This window comes from Fundulus heteroclitus, chromosome 1, assembly GCF_011125445.2.
Source record: "Fundulus heteroclitus isolate FHET01 chromosome 1, MU-UCD_Fhet_4.1, whole genome shotgun sequence".
In the NCBI taxonomy this organism is placed as follows: Eukaryota; Metazoa; Chordata; class Actinopteri; order Cyprinodontiformes; family Fundulidae; genus Fundulus; species Fundulus heteroclitus.
In genome coordinates this window covers 22,072,529-22,099,145 of record NC_046361.1, presented here as the reverse complement: position 1 = coordinate 22,099,145, position 26,617 = coordinate 22,072,529, and the positions used below count along the sequence as shown (strand labels likewise).

Genomic DNA, 26,617 nt, shown 5'->3' with positions numbered 1-26,617 from the left:
ATCTCAAACAGCCATTACTCTTCTCAAGACTCATTAAGAAAAAGTCTCCGGTTCTCCCAGCAGAGAGGAAGTTTCTTATTAAGAGGATGAATCAAATAGATGCTCGGGATGCGGGGCGCAGGCATGCTGTGCGAGGGATTCCCAGCCTTTTTCCTTAAAAGGTACACTGAGACATCTACAGACGCATGACTGGTGTGTGTGTCTCTTTTTTTTTTTTTTTTTTTTTTTTTTTTTTTTTTTCATGTTGCATGCAGGGAAGTTTAATTAGGCTGGCCAAGAGGCTGTTCAACACGCGTGTGTACATATCCAAGAGGCTGGAAATTCTTATTAAAAATAATAATCAAAGCATCAAGATCTTTAGCCCCTTTCCGACCGAAAGGTTTTAATCATTTATAATCCGCCAACATTGGAAGTGCAAGAACTTTGAGTCAGATTGACTCAAAAAACTGAACCAGGGGATTTGTCCGCATTTTGTTAACATTTAATTTCCTGTTAAAACGTAAAAAAAAGTGTGGTGTGAAATTGATTATTTTTCAAGTAAACCATAATTGTTTGTCTCTAACAAACACCTTTTTTTTATGCGTTAACTGGAAATGAATGGTCAACATAAAGTGGACATCTGCCGCGGTTCGCTTATTGGCATGAATAAAGGCATGCATCAAAAGGAAAAATGGATTATTTCATTTATGAACCCGCTTTGTTTCAAAGTGTACTGTTGCGTGTACATGATCAAATTGCTGTATCATTAAGGATAAATAAAAACATGAAAATCTTAAATGAATGTGAGCCATCTTGTTTATTTCTGATTTTACATCAACAATGAAAGGGGAAGGGGGGGGGGCACACAATTCTGTCTTTCACAGGAGAAACAACAAGAAAACGAGCATATTGTTATGTTAACATCAATATAGAACAAGACGTACATAAAGATTATATTCAGTGCAAAGAAAATAAAACTACTCTAATATCACCAGCACATTAAAATAAAAGTTCCCTTTTTGAAACTTTAAAATCCTTGTCATTGTTGCAGGTGTCATCACACGCAGTCCATGTGCGTCTTATAGGCAGTTTTTAGTTGTTGGGGAATTGTTAGCTTGCGATCAGATCAGAGCGATGCCACGCATGTGTGGAATATTAGAAATGATGCGAGGGCAGAGCTCTGAGCTTTAGGTAGTGCTGTAGTACAATCTCCCAAAATAAAAACAAGTCATTTGTTCACTTGGCTTTGAGCTAAATCGTCTTCCCAAGACTTCAAAACAGAAAGAAAAGGGGGGGGAAAAAAATGTCTTCAACAAGTGTTTATTGTATATCGGGTAAATGCTATACACATAACTTAATAATATAAGGTTGACATAGAACACTTAAAAAATTTAAAACCATATGAAATCTCTTTATTCAGAAATCTCTATTGCAATCTCCCCCAGGTTAACATAGGTAGCATCAAGGGATTTCAAACAGTTGCGCGTCCCTGGCGATCCGAGGAAAAACAAAGGACGTCGGAGGAGCGATCATGGCTGTAACTTTGTCTGCGCCATTCACATAAAATCAGAGGAAAAAAAAAAAAAAAAAAAAAAAAAGATTCTTGTAGGAATCAAATCAAATGTGTGTCTCATATAGCCTGGCTATATGAGACGAATACTCAGTGAAGTAACAGTGCGGCGATGTCAAAACACTAATAAGGTACAGGCCTAGGTTTCATTAATAGTTTTGAGTCTGAAATGAAATGTTTTTTTTTTTTTCACATCTATTTACAACACGTTGGGAATACTGGTCGTGTTTTTTTTTTTCTAAGCTGGACTTTTATTTTTATTTATTTTTTAAAACAAACCAAAAAAAAGAAAAAAAAAAGAAACAAAGGCAAATGTGAAGAAAACAAACACTAAGCCATTTTTAGTCTAACATGCGTTTTTACTTTGCGCCTTGAATTTCTGTGCATGGGTGAGATTCATTATTAAAGAAATATTTGACTAAAGTTGTGTCGCTTCTCCAAAATGGCAACGTTGGGAACCTGTTTGGGACAATCGAGTGGGGGAGAATAGAGAATTTAGTCTATTTATGACAGCAATATCGGTGGGATTCCTGTTCCCTCTTGACAAAATGGGAAGGGTGGTCGTAAAAATGACGCTCTCTGCCTCCTTGTGGCTCTTCGTCTGTTTATGGGACCTCTCTCCTTTTTTCTCTCGTTTCCAGCCATATAACCATAAAAAGGACCATAAAAATTACTCCTTGCTTTCTTCTTTCTCTTCCGCCTCTTTCTCTTCTCCCTCGTCCCCTTCACCGTCCTCGTTGCCCTCTTCCTCGGCCTCGGCTTCGGCCTCCCCTCTCTGACCCGGAAACTTGTCTTTGTTGTTCTCCTTTTTCCACTTCATCCGCCTGTTCTGAAACCAGATCTTCACCTGACGCTCGGTGAGACTTAGGGCGTGGGACACCTCGATCCTCCTCTTGCGCGTCAGGTAAGGGTTGAAGAGGAACTCCTTCTCCAGTTCCAGGGTCTGGTAGCGGCTGTAGGTTTGTCTCCCGTTCCTTCTGCCTGGGGCTTGGGTAAAATAAAGCCAGAGGTTAGCTGGATGCAGCACTGACAACATTCAGAAGGATGAAAATCTAAGCCTGCAAATGCAACAATAATCGTGTTTTTTTACGGAAAGTGTGAGGAAACCCTATTTTCTTTTGAATTTAATTGATGTTAGCTGCAACCAGAAACCAATAGTCCTCCATTATGCATGTGTACTGTAAATAGTAGCTTTCTAACCAGCAATAAGTGGCATTTAAAGAAATGATCCCCTGCGACTTTTATTCACTCATGCAGTATATATATATATATATATATATATATATATATATATATACAAAAAAATCATACATACTACTTACAATGAATCTATTAATGTATAGCCATCCCACCCTATTGCACTAGGTTAATTCCCTTTACAGAATATTTACACAACTTCGTGAAACCTCTTATGCATATTTAGATACATATCACCCTGTAACACAGCTTTTCAATCACTCACTCAAACTTTAGCAAAAATGACAGATGGTACGCCCAAGTGATGCAAGGTAACTGCGTGACGTTTGTATCTCTGTGCAGCTTCTGCAGCCTGATATCCTGACCAGAATGGCCCATGATGATTGGAATCACATTACCCACAAAGCTCTCACGATTATGACCAGTTTGAGCCTGAGCCACAGTGGGCCTGTGGGTCAGATTACCCCCCCCCCCCCCTTAAAGACTATATGGATACAAGGATTCTGCATGATCGAGGGGAAGGCTAAACACGCTGAATAACAGTGCCAGCGTGAACGCTGAAGGTGCGTGTGTACAGTCACCCCCCCATCATCTCCCCTCTCTCGAGCATGTGAAAAAGCCAACTTGAACGATAATTGGGCTTCAAAGAGCATGGCTGTTATGAGCTGGGATGTGTAATATTCGGCGGTTTGAAAGCAGCCCTGTATAGACATGTGCCACAGAGGAACAGCTGCCTGCAGCTCAGGTTGTATCTGCCCCATCATGTTCCCTCTCTTATTCGAATACAGTATTAAAAACATACTCGTAGCCTATACTTAAGCATATATTTCCCGCACATGCACGCACGCACACACACATACACACACACACACACACATACACATACACTAAGGCACAGAAAGATCAAGAGAAAAGAATAATAAAAAATAATAACTGTTTGATTCTGACCGTGGGGTCTCATCCAGGGAAACATAAGACTGGGTGAGGAGTTTTGATTTAAGTGGCCTTGTCCTTCTCCGGGGTTAGAGCTGCTCGACGATTTACAGTCTGGGTATTGCGCTAGGCTTGCGTCTTGCTGGGCACCATAAAGCGTTTGCCTCGGAAGGGCTTCGTATCCATAAAATTTCGTCGCGTCGCCGTGGCACGCCAGAGCGCATGGGTTCTGCTGGTATCCCGGGTTGGAGATCCCCGTGGTCCCGTGGTGGAAAAAGTCCTGCACATGATGGGACGGGTGCTGGAAGCCCGGCGCGGCGGCTCCGGGTCCGTAAACCAGCGTGTGGCTGCGGGCGACGCTTTGTGGGAACCTGCAGTCGTAGTAAGTTGGCTCCAGTGACTCGCTGCCTTTGTATTTAGAAAAAAGAGGGTTAACAAAATAGGAGCTCATGTTCGGTTAAGCATCAAGCAGATTCGGGCTTTCTCTCTCTCTCTCTCTCCCTCTCTCTCGCAAGCTGAAGATCTCCTGTAGGATGATGGCAGCCTTTTGTTTGGGGTCCCAACTCTCGCACACAGCGCGCACACACAGACAGACAAACCGGAACTGGGAGAAACGCTGCCCCTTTGGACAATCTACGGCAGCTCAGCTCACTCTCTCTGAGCCGTTCCTCTCATCGGATTTCTCTCGTCGTGAGCGTCTTCTTCCTCTTCCCCTCCGGTTTGTGCACACTCAAACCCGGCTCATTGCATGCGCTTTGGATGCGTTAAAGCTGGCGGCACAGTCACAGACGCTGCTCTTTTCTTTCTTTTTCCTTTTTTTTTTTTCGCCCCCAAGCTTCCCACCCAGCCGCCCCCACCTCTCCTCCTCTGTAGCCCCCCCACCCCTTCATCTTTCCGTGACCGGTCAGACGTGGGCCCTACGTATATCCACCTTGAGAGGAGCTTCACTAATCATAACCCAGCAATCTAATAGGCTGTAAATATGATCAATGTTGTGTTTATCACAGCAGAGCTTTGTTACAAGTTGACCAAAGGCGTTTTAGATGGTTCAAATGATGCACTTCCACTGTAGTCTGAATTTATTGGATATAAAAGCTGGAGAGCGTTGAAAGGTAGCGAAGATTCCCTCCTTTAAAACGGATAGAGATGCTTTTCTGTTTGCACGATTGTTGACCTTCAATGGTCAACAACGGGTCAGCAATAACGCCTAAGATCGCCCCTCCTCCTTTCATGCAACATTTGAAAAAAAAAATCTGAAAACATATGACAGAGCTGCATGTTTTAAAAAAAAAGTTTTAAGAGAAAAAGAAAGCTTTCCATTCAACGTACAGCCAGTGCAGGCCACGCCGATTCACTTGTCCCACCAAGCACTGCAACGCACCGCGACACACAAATAACGAGCCCATACTTATCATTATAGGTAGCCACTAACTGACCCCGTAAAAAAACAACGAGGATCAGCAGTAAATCTCTCACAATGCAAGGTTCATATAAAAAATGGTACCTTTGGGGTGTTTAGCTCTGCATACTAGTGGAAACGCTCACAGTAGTCCTTCGTATGGTCCCTAAGTCCAAATATGGCACACTCGTTACGGTGGAGTCACCGATGTTTTATACGCATCATCGTAAAATGTGAACGGAGCACTGGGCGAGTTTATAGACCTTTTACACTCTATAAATATGCAGATTGCCAATCACTTCTTGGAGACTTTTGGACTGCAGGACCACAACGGAGTGGGCCAAGTGAGGAATCACATGGGAGTGTAGCAATTCTGTCATCATCCAAAAAAACAAATTGTTATTTAGGAAATCCCTATTTTGTAGATATTATTGTCATCGTTATGATGGTTGTTTCACTTTAATAAAAAATAAAGAGGTATTTAGTGCTGCCTTCTCTTTGTACTGATGTTATGTGGATGTAATAGTCTGAAAATGCTGATAAAATATGGTCTATTACCAAATATGGCCTCTGCCTCTTAATTTCGATGTTTGCTTTATTTATTTATTTATTTATTTTTACAAACACACACTTCTGGCTTTGTGGAAAAAGAAAGAGGGAACAGATCTTATGCTGTTCGGTAAGTTAAGTAATTGAGTTGAAATGGTCAAATCTGTCCACCTCCCATCTCTGTCACATCAGCTGTGACCACAAACTATATTTTTAACCTCTGTTTTAGTTCATTTTTATTTCGTTGTGTAAAATGAAGACAGATATGACATACAAACACGCACATATATATGTTATATATATGTTATGTATATATATATATATTTTTGATATATATAATATATATAAATTATATATAGTTATATATATATATATATATATATATATAGTATATATTTTTATATACTAGAAATATAATACATCTATCTATCTACTCTATATTCTATATAATATACTATCATCTATCATCTATCTATATATATCTATCTCTATCTATATGTGTGTGTGTGTGTGTGTGTGTGTGTGTGTGTGTGTGTGTGCGCGCGCGCGACGCGCGGCCGACGCGGCGCGAGACGCGAGGCAGAGCGAGAGAGAGAGACAGAGAGACAGAGAGAGGAGTCCAAAATAAAATACCAGTCTAGTGGAAGCATTTTATGTCCACGTCCAAAACCTGTGGCCTATTACAGCAAATGTGGTGCGTGGGACATATCTGTCACACTGTCATCGATGGGGTTACTTTTCACCCTTCAGCCAAGCCACAGTCTTGTGAAACCCCCCCATCTCCACCCCCACCCTTAAAAGACCTGGGTCCTGGTCAAAACGTTGTACAACAGCGTCATCTAGTGTTGGGATCCATCCCTGAAGAAGCAACACGATTCGATCAACCAGAGACATCTGCGATGCGGATGTGAATTTCCCCCCCAGCCCCCCTAAAAATTGAAGAATGTCTTCTTTCTAATTTCAGTAAATGAGCCGACCAAATCCACGACCAGAAACGTGCAAGCTATGTTGTTTTTCCTGATGTTTTAAACCAAAGCATCGCTGTTTTCTGTTATGGCGAATAACGACATATTTCTAAGAGATATCTGCAGTGCAGCTCTCATAACTGTGCATAATAATTATTGACTTCTCTCCATCCAATTGTAGACTAATCGACCACTCTTGTGATGAAGTGCAGGGACGGCTGGCCTATCAGTGGAAAGGAAGGGGGGAAAAAAAGGCCCCCTTACGAAACAGTGCTTTGAACGAGTCCAGCAGCACCACCGTCCATTAAAACCATAAAGTAATTTAGCCCAGACGTCTAGCCAGCAAGTCGAGTTTGCTTTGTTCGTCTGCATTTGAGACAAACAGCCCGAGCTCCAACAGGGGCTGTAAAACTGGCATTCTTGTCCGAGCTGAGCTGAGCTGAGCAGGGCTGAACGGAAATGCGTTGGGGATCGGGCTTTGAAATTACAGCATCCTGTCCGCATTGTTTGCCACCACAAAAAGGCAATTTAGGCCTATCCCAGGAAACAAACGTGAGACAAGGGAAATGGTCTCTCACTTAAAAGTTTAGCCGTTCAAATTCTGTCAGCAGATTTTTTTCTCTCTCTCTCCTCCTTTTCTCCTTCTCTCTCACTCTCTCTGGACGCTTTGAAGCCTTGGCGGACGTGAATACAGTCGGAAACCCCTGCTCTGTGCAGTGTGTGTGTGTGTGTGTGTGTGTGTGTGCGTGCAATACCAAAACGCAATATATATATATATATATATATATATATATATATATATATATATATATATATATATATATATATATATATATATATTATATATATATATTTATTTAAATCAAAGGCTGGGTGGAAGGTTTTGGGACACGGACGTCCTCGTTTAATATTGCAAATGTATATTTTAGAGTGTGGGGATATCCTTAAAATGAGTTCCACTATCGTTGCTCTAACGTCTGTTTTGAAACAAAGCGTTTGTAAACTTGATGCGTTGAAATCTTCAGCTCTAAATGTGACCTGTTGTCGACTTTAACAGGGGAGCAAAATACGCTTATTAAAACAACCCAAAGTAAAAACATGATTTCAGTTTAACTTTGTTCTTTTTTTTTTTTTTTTTTTTTTTTGACTCACGTAACTCACCCTTGGCTAATTAAGGCAATTAAGGCCACCAGAACCCCAGTGCCTCAAACCTGTCTGCTGTTTTAAAATAAAGAAAACGTGTTTCCTTATCATGTATGGCGTCACACACCCCCACCACCGCAGGCATCACATCCCAATGAACACAGAAAACGTGCACTTGTGTGATTATGGTTATATTTGCAGAGCTCTATATAGCTACACTCTATCATTAAAATTTGCCACCTATACGGCCAGAAACACTAAAAAAAAATAGGAAAGGAACCAATGGATGCACATATACATCAACAGCTATCACAAAATACAACAAAGACGAGGCGCTCGCAGATGCTTCTGATTATGTACAAAACACTTTACACCTGCGCCGGAGCGTGTACAAATGAAATAAACATGGAAGAAAAATAAACATTCACGTCATAAATTATAGTTATTGTGAAATTTAAAAGAATTCAAGTATTCTGCTTCTTCGGACAGTTGTTGTCCCATCCAAACGTTGCTTATTTATATTTTCTTACAAAGAAATATAAACGTGAAAGAAGATCTTTTTTTTTCCTCCACAAAAGTCTCTCTATTATTTCCCCCCCTTTTTTTTCTTAAACGTTTAATTGTGCACTAAATAATAATCAGCATCCAACAGTCTGAGGTTAATGGTACTACAAAACAAAAATCCAACAAAGTGACAAAGATGGTTAAAGAGCGTGGGGGGGAGGCTTTTTATTTTGGTACATCTGTGCTGTCCATGTTTTTTTCTTTTTAAAGTTGTTTATTTCTTAAATTTCCCCCACTGCAGTCCTCCTTATTGTTCCTTGCTGTCGCTCTTGTCCTTGTTCATTTTCTTCATCTTCATTCGCCGGTTCTGAAACCAGATTTTGACCTGCCTCTCGGTCAGATTCAGTACTCTTGCAACCTCGTATCTGCGGTCTCTGGTGAGGTACATATTGAACAAGAACTCCTTTTCCAGTTCCAGAGTCTGGTACTTTGTGTAAGGACATCGCTTCTTCCTTGTGGAGCGGGCATGTATCCAATTGGCCACGGGGTTATCTGCAAATATATGTATAAAGAAATGATAGCAATGAGGAGGGGACTCCAAAAAAAGAAAGGTTAAACATGACAACAAGCCTCATCAGAAAGGGTAGAAATATTTTAAAAAAAAAAAGTATAATCAACATTACATAACAGCTTAAATCAAGCCAAATTATCATTAAATAGTTTGACTAGAGCCCAACACTGAGCAATCCTGCGCTGATTTGCTTTCTTGTCCTCTTAACTTGTGAGTAACACCGTCGTAAAATACTGAGTGCGCGTATTCACTTTATTGGCCCATAAAATGGCCCGTGGTTCAAGCCTTTACAGGTCCGTGGTGAAAGTCCTCGAGTTTGTCCCTACATTCCTCAAGTTCCCCGTGTCTTAGTTTTGGACTGAACAAAGTAAATCGTACATTTTGTGTCTGTAAACATAATTTTTGACACAACTGAGAAGAATGGTAAGCAGTGAATGGGGGAGGGGGGTGGATTTGCTGCGCGTTAAGGCCCTATTGAGAGAAAAAAAAAACAGTACTAAAAGTTGGCTTGTACGCCGATTTTTACTGACACGAGGGGGGGTCACAATATAATCGTAAAAATGAATCATGTGCAGAAAGCTGATGAATAGATTCACACGTCAGATTCAGGGTGTTCTCCGTTTAAATAAACGCGTCCGAACTCCTGCAGAATCCACCCAAATTCAACGTCTATATCCTGCAGCTTTGAGTCCATGTTTACAACCCCGTCTGCTTTTATAGCCCCCCGATATTAGCCTGGTAGCGTTTGTCTTTTATAGTTCCTAAAGCTTTTTCGCTCCCTTCAGCACAGGCGTTTCACATCTGAGCTGAAGAGGGAAAGGAAGAGGCTTCTTATAATATCATTTCACAGCAGCCTGAGTCTAAAACAAGAATCCCTCCCGGCTGTAAAAGAAGCGTTGACTTACTGGGATCTAGCTCCGGCTTCTCCTCCTTATGCTTTCCAGACGCCAGAAGCTCCGACTCTGGAGAGGAGACGTTCTGCGGCGTCTTGTCTCGCATGTCAGTGGATGAGCAGTACAGATAATCCGAGTAGGTCCGTCCGCCGGAGCTGAGACACTCCCCGGCTCTGTGCTCCGGGAAGGCGTCGGGCTTCAGTCCGTAATGCCGGCCGTTCCCCGGGTAGCCATGGAAAGGCACGGCGCCTGAGATCGGCTCCAGCCATGAGCGCACGTACCTCGAGTCCGCGCCCAAGTGGGGTTGGTGGCTGTACGGATGGTAGACCACAGACGACTGGGAGTGCCCCGGGGCCCAGGACGTGGAGAAGACGGTCGGCTTGGGTGCGAAACTGCACGAAGGATAGTCGGCGCACTCCGGGACTAGGGACGTCGGACGGGGGCCAGCTGGGTGCGAACCGGGCGCGGAGAAGCGAGTCGCAGCAAGGACATCCTCGCTCTCATGGTTGATCAAGGAGTCCACATAATAATTACTTATGGGACCCGTGGTCGACATGTCGAAGCCTCCCTGACTCTTTTACATGCATCCGTTTATTATATGGAGTGTATGTGTACTTTTTTATCTAGCCATAGAACAATCAAGGCAGGTAATTATTTCTCAAAGCCTCCCTGGCTCCTATTGGCTGACCCGCCAACACGTGATTATATTTACCCCCACAAAAATTGTACAGTGGATCAATGCGCCACTTATCCAGGGATAGCAGTGCACATAAATGGGATTAACAAAGTGCTCTTTCACTCCTTTTTCCTGGACTCATAGAGGTAACATTGACCATAACGTTTCTTTTTTTTTGTCCACGAGGGAAACATCCATGCGCCGTGCTGCTGGATCTTTATCCTGTCGCAGCGCAGACCTGCGCACATTGCGTGCAAAAGCAAGGGACTATTTGATGGCGTAATTAATCTCTGTCAGGGCTCCATGCTACTTCAGTAGATACTGCATTAAAGCGTTTATTGAATCGTTGGCTCGTTTTATCCTCGGCAAAACCGGCATTTGATGAAGTGAAGCGTTTATAACTTCTCGTAGAATGCTGTTTATTGTTTTCAGGGACATATATATCTATATATATATAGAGAGAGAGAGGGGAGAGAGAGAGAGAGATGTGCCCTCATGGCAGCAGCTGCAGCGGGGAGACGTGGACGGTGGAAACCGGGGAGAATAAAAACACGGGATGCAGTTTTTGCACGGCTTTTAACGAGGGCCTGCTGACCAAACGTTGCCTAAATGGGGTTTGTCGAGATACAGCCGAAGAGGGGATTCCGAAAGCTGACAGGCTCACAGCCCACTAAAAAAGCCAACTATGTTCGGCCAGTGACCGTTCAAGGTTTTTATGCCCATCAATAAATTTTAACGAGGACCATTTGATTGTTCATAAACGTGTCGTTAATAAGGAGTGCATCCGAGATCCCTGCTAAAAATATAAAACTGCCCGCCACTGTGTGCGTCTGGAGAGACAGAAAAAAAAATCAAAAAGGCTAAGAACAAGAAAAGGAGAGTTGCAAAAAGACGAGGAAAAAGTAGATTGTTTAAAGGAGATAAGTCCACGCTATAGAAAATGTTAGTTTTGTATCCTGCCGGCTTATACTTCACGAAGCACTTGTAGCGTAGCGTGTCAGAAAACTGAGAAGCAGCGATGCAACGACTCAGCAAACAACATAATACAACAGTAGCAGAAGAAAGGAGTGCAGAAAAGACCCAAACAGCGCCCTGAATAGGAGGATAAACACGTTTGATTACAGGATTCTAAATGCTGCGCAAGTTTGGTAATGTGTTTCTGCATATATATATATATATATATATATATATATATATATATATATATATATATATATATATATATATATATATATATAGTTTCAAATATTTTGTTTTCATTTACTGTGGCTGTTGGTGTAAAACACAAGCTCAATAGAAACAAAACAAAAAAATTAAAATACGGCAAATAGATTCATAATAAGGGCCAGCAGGCCTTAAGGGGCTGCATATAAAAATGATGCTTGGGCAATGCGTTTGCAGAAATAATAGACAGCAAGAAAGGAGAAACTACGCCCATCAAAGACTCAGCTGTTTCCTCTATTTTTCCTTTGCTGTTGTAAAGAAATACATTCAAACCATTTGAACCTGGGAGTCAATCTTTGGTGTGTTTTTTTTTCTTTTCTTTTTTCCAAACAAAACATTGAGATAGTGTCGGGTTTCTCCCGCTTGCTGAGTTCAGATTCAACCATGACATTTAAAAGGCCAGACGCCTGACCATAACCCGGAAAACGCCAAACGGTGTCGTTGCGTGATTGCTGATGAACGCGACTGACAGCGCAGAGTTCAACGTTTTGCCGCGAATTTACTAAATTAAATGCGTCCACGCTAAATCTACAACTTTTTATAAAACCAGCTATTTTAAGAAGTCGGTTCTGTATACTGGAGGCGCAGGTCTGGTTAATCCTCTGGTATTAAAACGCAAATGAATCACACTCACAGGCCATTTATTACTGCAGCATCCAGTCATATAAATGCACTGTATATCCTGTATTGATGTCTGATGTGCTCTAAAGAGATCACTTATATTGTTTTGAAAGTGCGTCTGTGGGTCTGCGTCCATTGTGTATATAGTCTGTGTGCATGCGCGCGAGCAAATACAAGCTAGTGTGTGTGTTTAAGTGGTCTGATCCATTGATGGATATTAAAGCAATATTTCCCACAATATTTATCTTACTCATTTTGCCACCTTTAAGCCCTGCAATAAATATATTACAACGTTAGAACATTCTGCACTTCTGTCGTTGTTTTTTTTTTCTTTTAATTTTTGTATTTTCTTCCCAGCTGCAACATGACCATGTGTGACAATAATTTTGAACAAAATTACTCTTTTGCATTTACGTTTTTGAAGTCTGGCTCAAAGGCACAAACCAATGTGTCGTGTCCAGGCAAAGGGGGACATATTTCCACCATACGTCTGGATCAAAAGTGAAGATCAGAAATTAACTAGCACAACACAGGGAAGCAAAAGGGCTCTAGATGATGATAAAACAGCTACTTTGGGTGCTTTCGAGTAGGTTTAGGTTTGATTAAAGGAAGGGTATTATTTTCTAGAAAATAAAAACCATGGAAGTGTGAACTTTATTTATTTATTTATTTTTTTATTTTTTTATTTATTTATTTATTTATTTATTTATTTATTTATTTGTGTTTTCAACGTGCTCCACTTCGGGTCTGCCAGAGTTGGAGCTCTCCATTACGTCATCAAGGATAGGAGAGCAGCATGGCATTGAGGACATATGCAACATGTCTGGCCTAAAGGATGATGCCTGTCTGTTTGGCTAATGCTCATTGCACGGCCATGGACGGCTACATTCAAAGCAGGAGCTGTAGCATTGATAAAGCTAAAACTGTATCCTGAGCTTGAAATGCACAGTTTTCCTTGTGATAATGCAAAGAAACACACATAGCCTATGCCTTTTTTAGATTTAGCATACAAAACCCAACGGCCTTATGAAGCTCAAAATTATAAAACAAAGTAACACGTAACTGTCTGATAACAGTTTCTGCTATTACCGGGATGTGGGGAGATTACAAAGATTAATTTCTTTCACTTTTCCCCCCCAGATGCGATAGCACGAAACCTACCAGACAACGAGTACTTCAACCTTCAAAATATGCCTGACTTAATATTCCTGAATAGTTCTGCGTCACTCCGTGATTAAATATAAAAATGCTGAAACAGCTGAACGTAAATGTCAAAAGAAGGTTCAGATCAAACACTCCCCCTCCCCACCACCCCTCTCCACTTTGCGCTTCCTCCATCCCATACAGAACACGCGGACCGTTCATTCGGTGCCACGTTTGGACCAGACTGTGCAAAGCTACACATGGGCCCACTCAAAGGGAATATCACGAGTTCTTTATAAAAAAAAGTCCCATGTGCTGAACAGAGAGCGCAACTGAAACAGTGTTATGAACTGAATGGACCAGCTGATCCCGTGGACTGCTGCGCTTACTGCATGAATGGGTTCTCTAGCCAAGATAAAAGCTTCAGGTTTCAGATGATCCACCTTCAAACAGGATCCTGTTACTCCGAAATAACCACAGCTTTCTAATAAAACTTTGGTGATAAGACTCGCCGTGCAAGAGTATCCCTTGCGGCAATTCTTAGTGCTAATTAGTATATTTATTCAAACTATTATCCCAGATCCTGATCATAATGCCCCTAATTTCAAATAACACCTCCGTGGCTAACTGCGCCTCTCCTTCTATGCGGGCGAGAAAACAAATCAATTTAAATCGCTTTTATTATAACAAACCCATAAAGTGGGGTGACATTACAAGTTTAGTTTTGGAAGAGCACAAATGTATGCTGATAATATTATATCACATAGTGAAAGTGACGTGCAAATTCTATTTTAGGCCATTCGCTTTTCTCACACACAGTTAGGCTATATTCACGGATACTTAACATTTGATTAAATATGACAATAAATAAACATTCACAGACAAAAAATCCCTATAAAAGTAATTGACACGATTTTGCTAACAATGTCCAGACAAACGCAGCGTTTAGGTTTCCCTCGTGAGATGGCATCACAAGCAGAGTTACCAATCAAGTGAGGGGGGTCTTCGCATGATTAATTTCAGATTATGTTTCCAGAGAGGTGGAGAGGAGAAAAAAAACAAACCCGTTAGAGTATTTGCTTCATGTCTGATCATGCCGCCGTCAGAATAACGCATCCTTAACCTCCACCCAAACCGCCTGTCTAACCTGGCTTCGGTTACTGCAAAGAGCGCCACTGGCAGCGTGACATACATTGCTTGATGCGCGCATGGCTTCAGGTTGAAGCTGTGCAGCTTTCTGGGGCTGTTACCAGTTGCTGTAAAGTCTTTGTAAAGTGGTGCATTCCAAGAGAGACGCTCGTTCACGGAGCTGAATGAAAATGACTTTGGATTCCAGACTGTCTCTTCCAAGTGGCGCTAAAGCCAAAAAAGGAGGGGCTGAGAAAAGGGAAAAAAAAAACACCGGAATAATAGTTTGCATATTGAAAAAATATGTTTACAGCGCCACAAGAAAAAAAAGCCGTGTGTCACTCTTTTTTTTTCTTGAATTCTCCTTGTGTATTACTTATCCCATTTAGTTGGTTTCTTCAATAATTACAAAAAAGCTTAGTTGTCCAAAAGAAAGCTTATCAAGAAGATATGGCCTACGTGAGGTCTTTACCTTTTTTTACACGTTTCTTTTTGAGCTGTGCGTAATAATAATAATAATAATAATAATAATAATAATAATAATAATAATAATAATAATAATAATAATAATAATAATAATAATAATAATAATAATAATAATAACAAAGAAAAAACATATTATTTTAGACAAAATTTAAACATGGAAGTTTTTAGCAAAATTTGTCGCAGTAGATAAAAATGAGAACTGCTTCTTTTACATCAGAGGGGAAAAAAACGTCAGTGACATCAAAGCTAAACATTGAGAAATAACAGTTAATGCAGACATCAAATAAAAAAGGGGGCATTTGTAAAACAACTTTATGTGACTCAACACTTTTGTTTCTCTCAGGGTGTTTCTGTAATTATTCGTCTTCAGTAATATCCTGATCACATATTACTGCTTTACTTCTACTGAATAACAAACTGCAAGCATCCCCGCAATCAAACCTCTAGAATAATCTTCCACAAACAAGGTAACAGCCATGCATTTAAATGATTTGAAACCAAAACCACCAAAAGCAGCCGTTGGATGACTCGGAAAGATTCCTTTGTCTGATATCAACGCATTTACTTAAACGTGAAGCGACAGCAACAAACACACACACACACACACACACACACACACACACACACGCACACACACACACACACACACACACACACACACACACACACACACACACACACAACTCCTGAGCCAACAGATGCAACGCAACGCAAGCTAAAAGTTTTCCCCCTGCTTGTTTACAGCCTATTCTCCTCGTGAGAGCCTCAGAAGCTTTTTACAGCCCCGCCACAAACTAACAGCAAAGAAACAAAACTTCTCTGTCCAAGGTATGGCTGCCCCAGTTCATTTACAATGCCATTTGCGGGGGGAGAGAGAATCTGGAGGTGCCTATAGGGGGGCAATTCAGCGGAAATTGTGCCCTTGATGAAGACGAACTGACGTAATCAAGGCAGTTTCTTGTTGCCGAGTCAGGAAGCCAACCCCAACAACATGAAACTACCTAAACCACGCTTCAGCTTCGCGCAAATGTCCATTGAAAGGAGACAGCGGTGGAAAAGGCAACAAGAGGATGAGCAATAACCAGCACAAAGGGGGGAAAAAAGGCAAGTATGAACTCAACAGATATACGCTATTTTACATATTGCTTTTTTAACTTTTGGAATCTGTCGCACAATCCATATAAGCAGAAAAACAGACATTTTTTTTCCACACAATAAAAAAATAGCCTTCCAGCATCACAGGTGAGCAAAGTTACACAAAATAACAGCCACGTTCAAGTTTCAGCAGTCATGATGCCAAAATAACCACCATCCAGCTTTATGATTTTTAGAGGAAATAAAAAAAAACAATCAACAGCATGCTTATTGGGTTATTTATATGAAACAACGCATGTAGGCTACAGTGACACGGGCAGGCATGCACAGTGCGTGCCACGCGAGCTGTCAGGCAAGCCCCGCTGACAGCTGTGGCACAGCCCCCAAATCAGGAAACAAAATCATCCATCCTACCTTCCCTTGCCTCCTCGCATCCTCACAGGTGCGACCACAGCGTCCCGGTGGTTATTCCTCCTGCAGCCGCAAGCCTTGTCCTTGTCCCTTTATCCTCCATGTTTCTTATCTTTCTGCAGAAGCTCCATTATTTCCTCCCCCTCCCCGCATGCAGTGGAGGCGGCAGCGGCAGCGGCGGCGGCTCATGCTGCTCCCTGCAGCCCACGCAGCGCCCCGGCTGGCTCGCTGCACTTTGCACGGGGCTCTCTGCCGTGTGGATTAGTCCTCCTCCGCACACATACACACACACCTTTAAACGCATCTTTTACTGCTGCGGCACATTATATTTGCAGATCATAAAATCCACCCCCAACGCTTTCCAGGGCGAACCTGACATTAGAATTTTATGACCTTGACTTACTGTGGTCACCTGGATAATATTTAAATCAACGTTATGGTCTCTCAATTCTATTAAAACTGCCATGATCTCCTTCTTCCCATCCGCAGCGTCTTCCCCTCCCTCACATTTTCAAACCCAGTGTGCCAGGGAAAGGACAAAGTTGGTGGTACCTCTCCATTTTTTCTCCTCCTTTTTTTTATTATTATTATGGAACTGCTTAGCATGACAGAGCTTAATGTCACCTTGTGCATGCACGTTACACAGCGCGGAAATGCCACGGACACCACAAAACGAAGAAGCAGCACCACACAAGTGACAAAACATTAAGAACAGCTCAGCAGTGTGAAAAGTGTCACTGTAAATTTGCCATCTGACTGAGGCTGCCTCAATAGTCAAAGAGACAAAAACAGCTGCAGCTCAATCTTCCAATTTTCTTTGCAAGTTGCAGCTTATCTGTTCACATTTGAAGGCACCCTAACTGTGTGCGTGCGTGTGTTTGTTTGTGTGTGTGTGTGCGTGTGCGCGCATGAGCAGAAGACTGATAAAGGCATTACAAAATGACGCATGCATGTATATTTATGAGCGGCCCCCTGTCTTGTCTGTGTGTGAGTGAGTGAGTGTGTCTTGCAGCTGAAAGTGTCCTCAGGAGTAGTTGTAAACTGCGCTCTGCTCCCTTTCTCGGTTCTCCCTGTTGAGCTTCTTGAGCTTCATGCGTCTGTTTTGGAACCAGATCTTGACCTGTCTGTCGGTCAGGTTGATACTGCGGCTGATCTCCAGGCGGCGCTCCCGAGACAGATACATGTTGAACAAGAACTCCTTCTCCAGCTCCAGCGTCTGGTGCTTTGTGTAAGGACACCGCTTCTTCCTTCCGCTTTTGGCTTTTAACCAGCTTCCCGTTGTCTTTTCCGCGGATAAATCATCTATCGGAATGGGACAAACACAACAATGAGAGGAGGAACGTAATAGGCCTCATACAAAATGAATACATAGCTAAAAAGCAGTGGATAAATCCTGACAGCCGTGGCTGGGCAGAGATTCCTGTGCAACGCAGCCGTATCCTGTATCACGCCCAGGACCCCTTAAATGACATTAAAATGAGCCGGATGTCAGAGCAGCTTTGCCTGGATGCGGACACTTCCTATCCCACTTTAACAAATGAGGAACACCGCACGTTTCGCTTACCACCCACTAGACTGCTGGCAACAAATTGCTTTTTGCGTGATGTACAACTGTAATTAGATCAAATCAAACCAACCCCAAGAAGCAACTACTATTGTCTTTGTTGCACCTCAGACTCCCATAAAATTTTATTACCGTTTGTACTCAAGAGCCAAAAGATTTTTTTTTTAAAAACAAAAGAAGTTCCCTGTAGCATAAGACCCTATTTATTTATGTTTTATTTATTTATTTATTTATATTTTTGGGGGGATAAATAAAATACAATAAAATATGTATGAAAAGGAATGCAAATAAAAAAAGAAATAATCAAATGAATAAATACTGCACGATGAATGACTTTTTTGATTAACTTCACACAGTCAGGGGAGCAACGCCTCTGTGATCCACAAACGCACCCAGGCGAGTGGCAGCAGTGATTAGTCTAATGTGAACTCTCAGCGTGTGGCCCACATTTAATAATTTCCAAAACATTTAATTTAGTATGGGAGTACAAAACACACACACACACACACACACCAGCCTTATTCCCCCTAACCGCCCTGCCTACCCATGACACACCCATCACACACTCACACACACACACACGGACACAGACATACAAAAATACAGAATCACAAACCGTCTTGCTACTTTCACCAAGCCAACAATAAAATCTAAAATAATAGAGTAAAATAAAAATTATATACCTGAGCTACCACCAGGGCCTTGAATACGACGAGTTTTTTTGTTTGTTTTTTTTCCTAGATAAATATAGCACAAAAACCAGGGCACACTGCTTGACTTGTCTTAGTGTGAAACGAACATCAGCCAAAACGAAAAACAAAACAAAAATATATACAAGAGCATATAAAATGTTTCTAAATAATTAATTCAAACAATTCAGTTTTAAAGAGACGTGGCACAGTGAACGGCCACAATATTCGTGCAAAAAATAATAATAATAAATAAATCGCAGTTGTTAATCAGTCGTACATACAAGCAAAATAATAAATACGTTCTATTAAAGCTCAGCTTGTGTGTGTTTGTGTGTGTGTGTGTGGGGGGGGGGTCAAATTGCAAACAAGAGAATCGTAATAAAGCAAATGTTGCTGTTTTAAACTAACTGCGCCAGATGTGCAAAAACAGCAGGATGTTGCCGCTTTGTGTTTTGCGTGCTTGTGCCTGACACGGGGTCTGTGCGTGAGTGCTTGTGTGGATGCGCGCATGTGTGTGTGTGTGTGTGGGAGAGAGAGAGGGAGTGTGTTTATTTTGATGATAACTGCCCATCTCTCATGCTCCCATTAATAGAAAGGCGTTAAATACCAGCGGCCCCGTAACCCCTGCAAGACGCTGGTTGCACCGTACACACACACACATACACACACAAATACACACACACAGCATGCCCATGTACGAAGCCTGTCCGTGCACAACTGAAATAGTTTTAGTGAGCTTTTGCGCACGCATGTGGACATGTTATCTCGCAGGTTAGGTTATGTGCGTATATATTTATGCACGTGTGTCCGGGAGGGGGGAGTCTACCTTTTAATTCTCCGTCTGAGTTATCTGAGCAGCTGTCACTCTTGGCCTTCTCTTCCTTCCTGCTCTCATCCTCCTCTGTTTTGGGAGCCTCTCTGGCTGCCTCCTGCGCGCTTTTGCTGCAGCTCACTGTCGATTCTGCTGTTGTTTCAACAGATGACGCCAAGTGGGTCAGAGTAAAGCCGGAGGGCAGCTGCTGGTGCTGCTGTTGTTGCTGCTGTTCGTCCTGCTGCGGCCTCTCCCCGCCGTACACCTGGAAATAGCCGCCGCTGGACGAGGCTACACTCTGCTCAGGCCGCCGGCAGCTATTGTCTCCGAGCCGGATGTAAGTGGCCGACTCTGTTGTCTGTTTTCCCTTATTGCTCTCGTCTTGATAGAGGCAACAAAACGCCTCCTCCTTGACGCTGCCCGCTGGAAACGAGCAGGGCTGTAAACACTGGTGGGCAACAGGTTGCTCGTCCCTGCTGCTTTTGGAGCCTGGGGTCCATGTGGCCAGCTGCGCCGACAGGTAGGGCGCATCCTGGAAGCCGCCGAGCGAGGCGGCGCTCGGAGGAACCTCGTCTCTTTTGGAGAGTGCAGATGATCCGACCTTCCCAATATTCCTCATCACTGAGTATCCGTACTCTGCAGCTGAGTGGATGTACATTCCCGGGTTGCTGGAATAGCCCTCGGCCCTGTATGAAGACGATCCTCCCATTAAGGAATCCATGAGGAAGTTACCGGGCGATATGTTATTCGGACATGTCATATTTGCATGTGTCAACTCTTGAGGGGTGATCACTTGGTGTTTCCCGCTGCTCTGAGCTGCGGGATTCCAGCAGCAGAACAAGGACAGTAGGATGCTGACATCTTTTGGAGGGGGCGCAAAAAAAAAAAAAAAAAAAAAAAAAAAAAAATATCTGTAACACAATTATGGATGCTCGGAGACATGTCATGTGAGCTTCAGACCAATAGCGGCGTGGAAGTGGCCTTGATGCTTCAGACTGGAGTGACGTCAGCGCGGTCAAGTTGGGAAAGCTTGAAGCTTTTGGTGGAGCGTGCGCGCCACCTAGTGGCCGTCTTGCTGCATAGCGCAAGAGGCCCACTGCAGGAAGAACAAAGGACGGACTGCTGTTGCTGCTGCTGCGCCACGGATTAAAGATTCTTTCTGTTTGGTTTGTAAACATTTAAGTCTGCAGAGCATAAGGTGGTTAAAGGAAGCTTTATTTATCCATCGTGTGATCCCATTAAACCCTGACGGAAGTGAGGTGGAGGTGAGATAGATTTGAGAAAAAAGATCGTTCTGTATTTTTTTGTATGTTGTTTTTGTTTTCCTATCACTTTTCTTGTTATTCCTATTGCTGTTAGCGTTTAACTTGTGCTGAAATATTATAGCATTGCGATGTAAAGAAATCTGCAAGCTATGACGTGAATGATCGTTTTCACAGATGTGGATTTCTTCAAATGTTTGCCATATTGTTAAGTGTGTTTTATCCGTATTTATGATTCCTGCCTGAAATAAGTCATGTATCGGCAAGTTACCATTTGTGCCGGATAACTACTTCTGTGTTTTTGGTGTAAAAGTAACTGAGAGATAAAACAATGTCGAACACATTGCTTCTTCTTTTTTGTGTCTTACAGGAAGCATCTAATAAATAAGACGTCATTTCGGCAGCCTGCATTTTGTGCCAAAAACAATGTCCTGATTATGACTTCAGTGTTGTTGATTTGTAATCAAAGGTTTTGACTTTTAATTTTCCAGAAGAACCTGTGCGTGAAGTAGCCTTTTCTATCATTTATTCCACGTGTAGAATTGTTCAACTGAACTTTAAAAAGTCTTGAAATACCTATTATGACACGATCAACGAGCAATCCCAACAACACCAGTTTTAAAACTTTATTTCACTCTTCATAAAGCCGGGTGAAATGTTTTAAATAAGTAAAGTGGCTGCTGTGATATTTGTAAATTAACGTGACACACCCGGCGGCGCAGAATATGTTTGGGTACAAGCGTGATAGAAAGGAATGTGTACTATTTTCCCATGGGAAGTGTGCAATTAAAAAGTACTGTTGGCTGCACAGACACACAGCTGAAATAAAGAACACAAACGCTTTAATTGTGGAGAGAAACCCAGAGATTTTTTATTTTATATATATATATATATATATATATATATATATATATATATATATATATATATATATATATATATATATATATATATATATATATATATATATATATATTTAATTATTTTACGCCAGAAGAATAAGAAGAGAAACTGTTTGCTAACCCTTATAGAGTCTGTGCAAATTGACAAATGAATACATCACGTAAAACGTGTAACAGATAACAATTTAAAGCGAACAAAAAATGTTTAAAGTAATCCTCCTAATTTACTTGGTAGGAGTCTTGTGTTCTTTTGTCGGTGTGTCTCTGCGTCTGGGTGCGTAAGTCAGTGTGTACGTGCGCAGTTCAGAATCACCTTCAAAGGCAAGGGCAGCATATTCTGCTCCTCTGAAACGCGTCGCCAGCCTAATCTGAACACGAACACACACCACCATTTTAACAGAAAATATTGCGTCTCAAGTAATTCCGTCTTTGTGGTCAGCCTTCCTCCACAATCAAGAATAAAATGTGAAGAATTGTCCTTGCAGCATGGGAGGGAAAAAGGGAACAAATTACTTTAGAGTTCTCGCCACGCTGGGTTCTCATTGCGTAAAACGCTTCTGGAGAAATTAGTCAGCGGAGGAAACAAAAACGCTTCGCAAAACTATGAGCAATCACGTTCACGATCTACTTAATACACTTAGCCAGCCTTATAAGAACATATTAATAATCACACAGGGTGGCTATCTTATTGCATGACACATTAGCCTACAGACCGCCACCTGCTTAGCCCAAAAATGCACATAAAATCTTATTTTACACCTATAAAAAAATCACAGGCCTGCTTAAAATTTAAGTTTAGATTTTTTTTAAGACATGTAAGCGATACGGGCAAAGGTCCCATGATGGAATTTCACACACATTGCTAGAAATAAATTCTGCATTTATGACAGTAGATGACAGAATAGCCATAAAGAGTCATATACACGATTTTCTTGTATATGACTCTTTTGTGTGAGTAAACTAAATAAAATGTGTATTCTACTAATCACACTTCTTACACAGGACACGCCCTAGTGTTGCACAAGACAAAAGATACTGCAGCGGGCGCAGGTAGCTATACGTAAGGGCGAATTTTGTATCGTTGAGTCACTGTACGCGCCCAAGAAAAGAGGGCTGCTCATGTTAATATGAAAAGCAGAAAGCCTGTTCAGCAAAGGAAAATTTTGTTTCAGCTAGCTTTCTATTGAAAGAATGAGAAGCCCTTTGCTGCCGAATTAGCCAGTCTGGAACGACACGATGGTGCGTAAATTTCGCATGTGAATGGCTGCACATGCGCCTTCGAGCCTGCAAGAAATCCCTTAAACATCCGCACACAAACGCAAAAAGCGACACAGACGCACACACATAAACACAGAGAGAGAGAGAGGGGGGGAGTTGCTCATGCCTGTATTTTTTACCTCGGTCTTTACACTTGTCTAAACCAAATTATCGTCCGTTTGATTGCAAACCTGGAGGTTGTTATCATAATCCGAACAGGTAGAGTGTTGAATGCCGCGTGGGTTCTCCTCGCAGATCCCACCAACCAGGAGCTGCGCCGAGGCGACACAATCAATTTACTTCCTGGCAGCCGCTTTGAAATATCTTTCCAGTTGGATGTGTGGGAGACTGCGCTTTGTTTTGCCTTTCATGCTGGTGTCCAACCCATGCGCAACTGCAAATTTATGGTTCCAGAATCATGTAAGAGCTTAATTAAACATCACCAACAAAAGTAGAGCAGTGTTCGAGATCTAACAACAAACGCCAGACCAGGAAACACACGCTGCCATATTAAATGTGAAATGTTTTTTTATTTATTTTAATAAGACTTGTTTTGGTTCCAACAATAAACGGCACCCCGCAATTGCATTTGAGAGAGGGAGCTGTTGCTGAAAGAGCAGGAGCTCGTTTTACAGCGAGGAGCTGTTTTATAGCCCAATAGAACAGGTTAGGTGCTGAGACACTGTAGTGTAAAACCATTGAATAGCCTATAACCCTTTGATTAGTATCTGTGGAGGAATAAGGAACTGGGTCACTCCTATATTTACTTCAAAATAGAAGATAACTCAGTAACGATTTATTATAAAATATTACCATGGGTTCCCCCTTTTTTAAACAATCAATTTCTGCAGACCTGCATGTTTAATAGAAAACTGAAAAAAATAAAAAATAGACAAAATGAGCAACTTTCTAAAATAGGCTGCACGTTATTTTTTAAAGTAACTTGAAGGACTTTTCCCTCCCATTTTATTTTATTTTGTTTTTATTTTGTGGCCGCTCAAAGTCGCTTGGCATTTATTGACCACTCGAACCTGGACAAAGAAAATCCCTCTTGTGAAAATTATATTATTAGGGAAAATTGTGTTTTAATTGTGTTTTCCTGTGAACTTATTACAATTTAACAGGAGTGAACTAGAAATTTTCTCTTTTTAAAAACAAAGTCAGTATATCATTTAAAACGCTTAAGCAACATTAAAGGCTTTTATTCCACAATTATTTCACTTTTTTATGAGCTACTAAAAATCATTGGAAGGGTTTTACACGCTCGAGCAAGATTAAAGGGTCCACTTGTGAAATTTTAAAAAGTAAACTTTAACTGAACACTGTGTTGTTGTTTTTTGTAGTCTATTTGAGAAAACCAAAATAGTTTATGCACGTTGGTTACCTGAAGAAAGTTGAAAATAAAGATTTAGATTTTTTTTAGAATAATTTGACAAATTATTCAGAAAGTCAAAAGTATTACCTACTTACTTATTTACTCTATTTCATGTTCACTATTGCTTCAGAAACTCCACCGGCCAACACACTGTTATTATTTACTGTGCAAGATGTCCTGTTATAATTTGCCTGAAGGAAAAAAAAAAAACACAATGTTAACAATAAATGCTTTAAAAACAGCTCCGTATTTGTCTGATCAACTTTATTTACTTCTGCTAATTTTGTTATATTTTCTGAGCTGAACAGAGCTGTGCTAATGGTCACTATTTTTTTTAAAGTAGTTTATTCATTAAGGCAAACATAAGTGATAGATGGAAAAAATCTCAAGTAATACATAATTTTACAAATATCTTACACATTCTGAAAAACCTTCAAAAAGTTTTTTTTTTTTTACCTCATTTGAATTATTTTTATTTTATGGGCAGCTAAAGATCATTCCAAAATTATTGTCCACTCTAGTATTGACCAAAAGGCCACTTGATCCTACTTTTAATAAGTAGCTACAGCTACAGCTTCAACCTGAAAAGTAAAAATAATACAAAAAAAATTCAAGAACCAATTGTTATGCTACATCATTTTATTTCCTCTTCCTTCTAAATCACAATCATTCACTAAAAAGCAGGTCGTCGTTTTTCCTCCCAGCTACTCCCGAGTGCGGAAGCCAGACTGAGTGAGGACAGGATATGACTGGGCTACTGTTGCAGCACATCTCCAGAGAGGACGTCTCCAACATCATGCCACAACTGCTCTGATGTCACGTTTTCAGACACCTACTGAGGAAGCGAACCAGCACACAGGCCAGGAAGAAGGGAATCCTGGCCCCCGTGTGGTTGAGGGATAACATTCACAGAAGAAGACCCCCAGAGCTCTGTGTTAGTGACGTTGGGTGTTAGAGAAACTTACAAATTACTCACGTCACCGTCCAGGGGCCAAGGTTGGTAGGTGTGGCGTGGGACGGGGCCGCCTGTAGCCTTGATCTCCGCCTGTGCGCATTGTGAGCGTCCCCCACCCCCCCTGTCTTTGCTGATAAAGCCTCAAGATATGCATTTTTTTTTTTTTACTTTGATAATGATTCATTCAGAGTCCAGGCATCGGAAAGAGGAAAGTCACTTGAATACAAGGAGCCTGCTTCCACCATTTTTATTTATTCATTTAAAAACATTGGGGAATCTCAAAACTAAACTTGACCAAATGCTTTTTTTTTTTTCAAAATGATTCTGTTTAAACTTGTGAATCTGCACAATAAAATATTTTTGGTACAAATCAGTCATCATTTGGGAATGTATTAACAATCACATCATCACACACATATACAAAGCCTCAATTTGTGTGCGACCTGAATACAAATCTGCACGTTTAAAATTGCCTCAAGCGTGAAACTACGTTTTTTTTTTTTAACAAGGACAATAAAGTGTATTTACTGGACGCGTTAAAGCTGGCAAAGTTACCTGTTGTAGTTTAATGCGAGAGGTCAAAGTTGGTCCTGTGTGCGCATTCCATTTTCTGTTCCCACTCCCTGCCATTGGCCCGTTCCGCCGCAGCAACCATTTCCGGGCTCCTTGATTCCACTTTATTGCGGCGGGTTAAAGGTGAAGGCCTTGACATTATTGAAGTTCAAAGACTACATTTAATTATACATTGTGCTTAATGCGCACATGCAATCATCCTGCGCACATATGGTGTGCGCAGCGTCACTTACTAAAGACGCATGCATTCATTCCGTCAATTTAAGACGACCCCCCCCCCTCCCCCCCCAATCCGTACGCTGTTGATCCCTTCTGAACACTTCTTTTGTTTTTGCAAACGTCACAGAGAGCGTTCATGTCGAAACTTTATTTTTCTCACTCTCGGAAATCTAGTCTTGCTTGCTTGCTATCTTGTGCGGAAGTAGACGCCATTTCCCCAGAACAGACGGCGCAATTAAGAGAAAAAAATAGCCATTTAGTGCCTCTGTCTTTATGGCAGCGTCTAGACTACAAGAGTGGCGATTCCATTTAGTGTCCACTAAAAGAGGTTATCATTCCCTGCTTGCCCTCTCTCTCTCTATGTCAGATCCGAGCTGCAGTTCGTTTAACACGCGTGCAAACGTCCAAAGTGGGATTTAACGTGCAAACAAACAGAAAATCTGCAAACAGGTCTGCTAATGTGCGCGGATACTTCATACTCACGTCACAGGCCATCAAAACGAGTAAAATGTACCAGGCC

The 26,617-nt window shown here is 41.5% G+C and overlaps 3 protein-coding genes across 3 annotated transcripts; all 3 read right to left on the bottom strand.

Moving 5' to 3' along the window:
- Positions 1-777: 777 nt before the first annotated feature.
- On the bottom strand, positions 778-4,509 carry hoxc8a (homeobox C8a). Its single transcript, XM_012866462.3, has 2 exons — positions 3,695-4,509; positions 778-2,536 (listed from the first exon to the last, which is right to left on the bottom strand). Exons 1-2 carry the CDS (start codon positions 4,128-4,130, stop codon positions 2,220-2,222), a joined length of 753 nt encoding a protein of 250 aa, XP_012721916.1. The 5' UTR covers positions 4,131-4,509; the 3' UTR covers positions 778-2,219.
- A 3,401-nt stretch (positions 4,510-7,910) lies between these two features.
- On the bottom strand, positions 7,911-11,523 carry hoxc9a (homeobox C9a). Its single transcript, XM_012866586.3, has 2 exons — positions 9,716-11,523; positions 7,911-8,791 (listed from the first exon to the last, which is right to left on the bottom strand). Exons 1-2 carry the CDS (start codon positions 10,257-10,259, stop codon positions 8,547-8,549), a joined length of 789 nt encoding a protein of 262 aa, XP_012722040.1. The 5' UTR covers positions 10,260-11,523; the 3' UTR covers positions 7,911-8,546.
- Positions 11,524-17,047: 5,524 nt separating this feature from the next.
- On the bottom strand, positions 17,048-20,323 carry hoxc10a (homeobox C10a). The gene is made up of 2 exons (XM_036137930.1): positions 19,570-20,323; positions 17,048-17,789 (listed from the first exon to the last, which is right to left on the bottom strand). The coding sequence occupies exons 1-2, from the start codon at positions 20,312-20,314 to the stop codon at positions 17,512-17,514; spliced, it is 1,023 nt and encodes a 340-aa protein (XP_035993823.1). The 5' UTR covers positions 20,315-20,323; the 3' UTR covers positions 17,048-17,511.
- Positions 20,324-26,617: the final 6,294 nt, after the last annotated feature.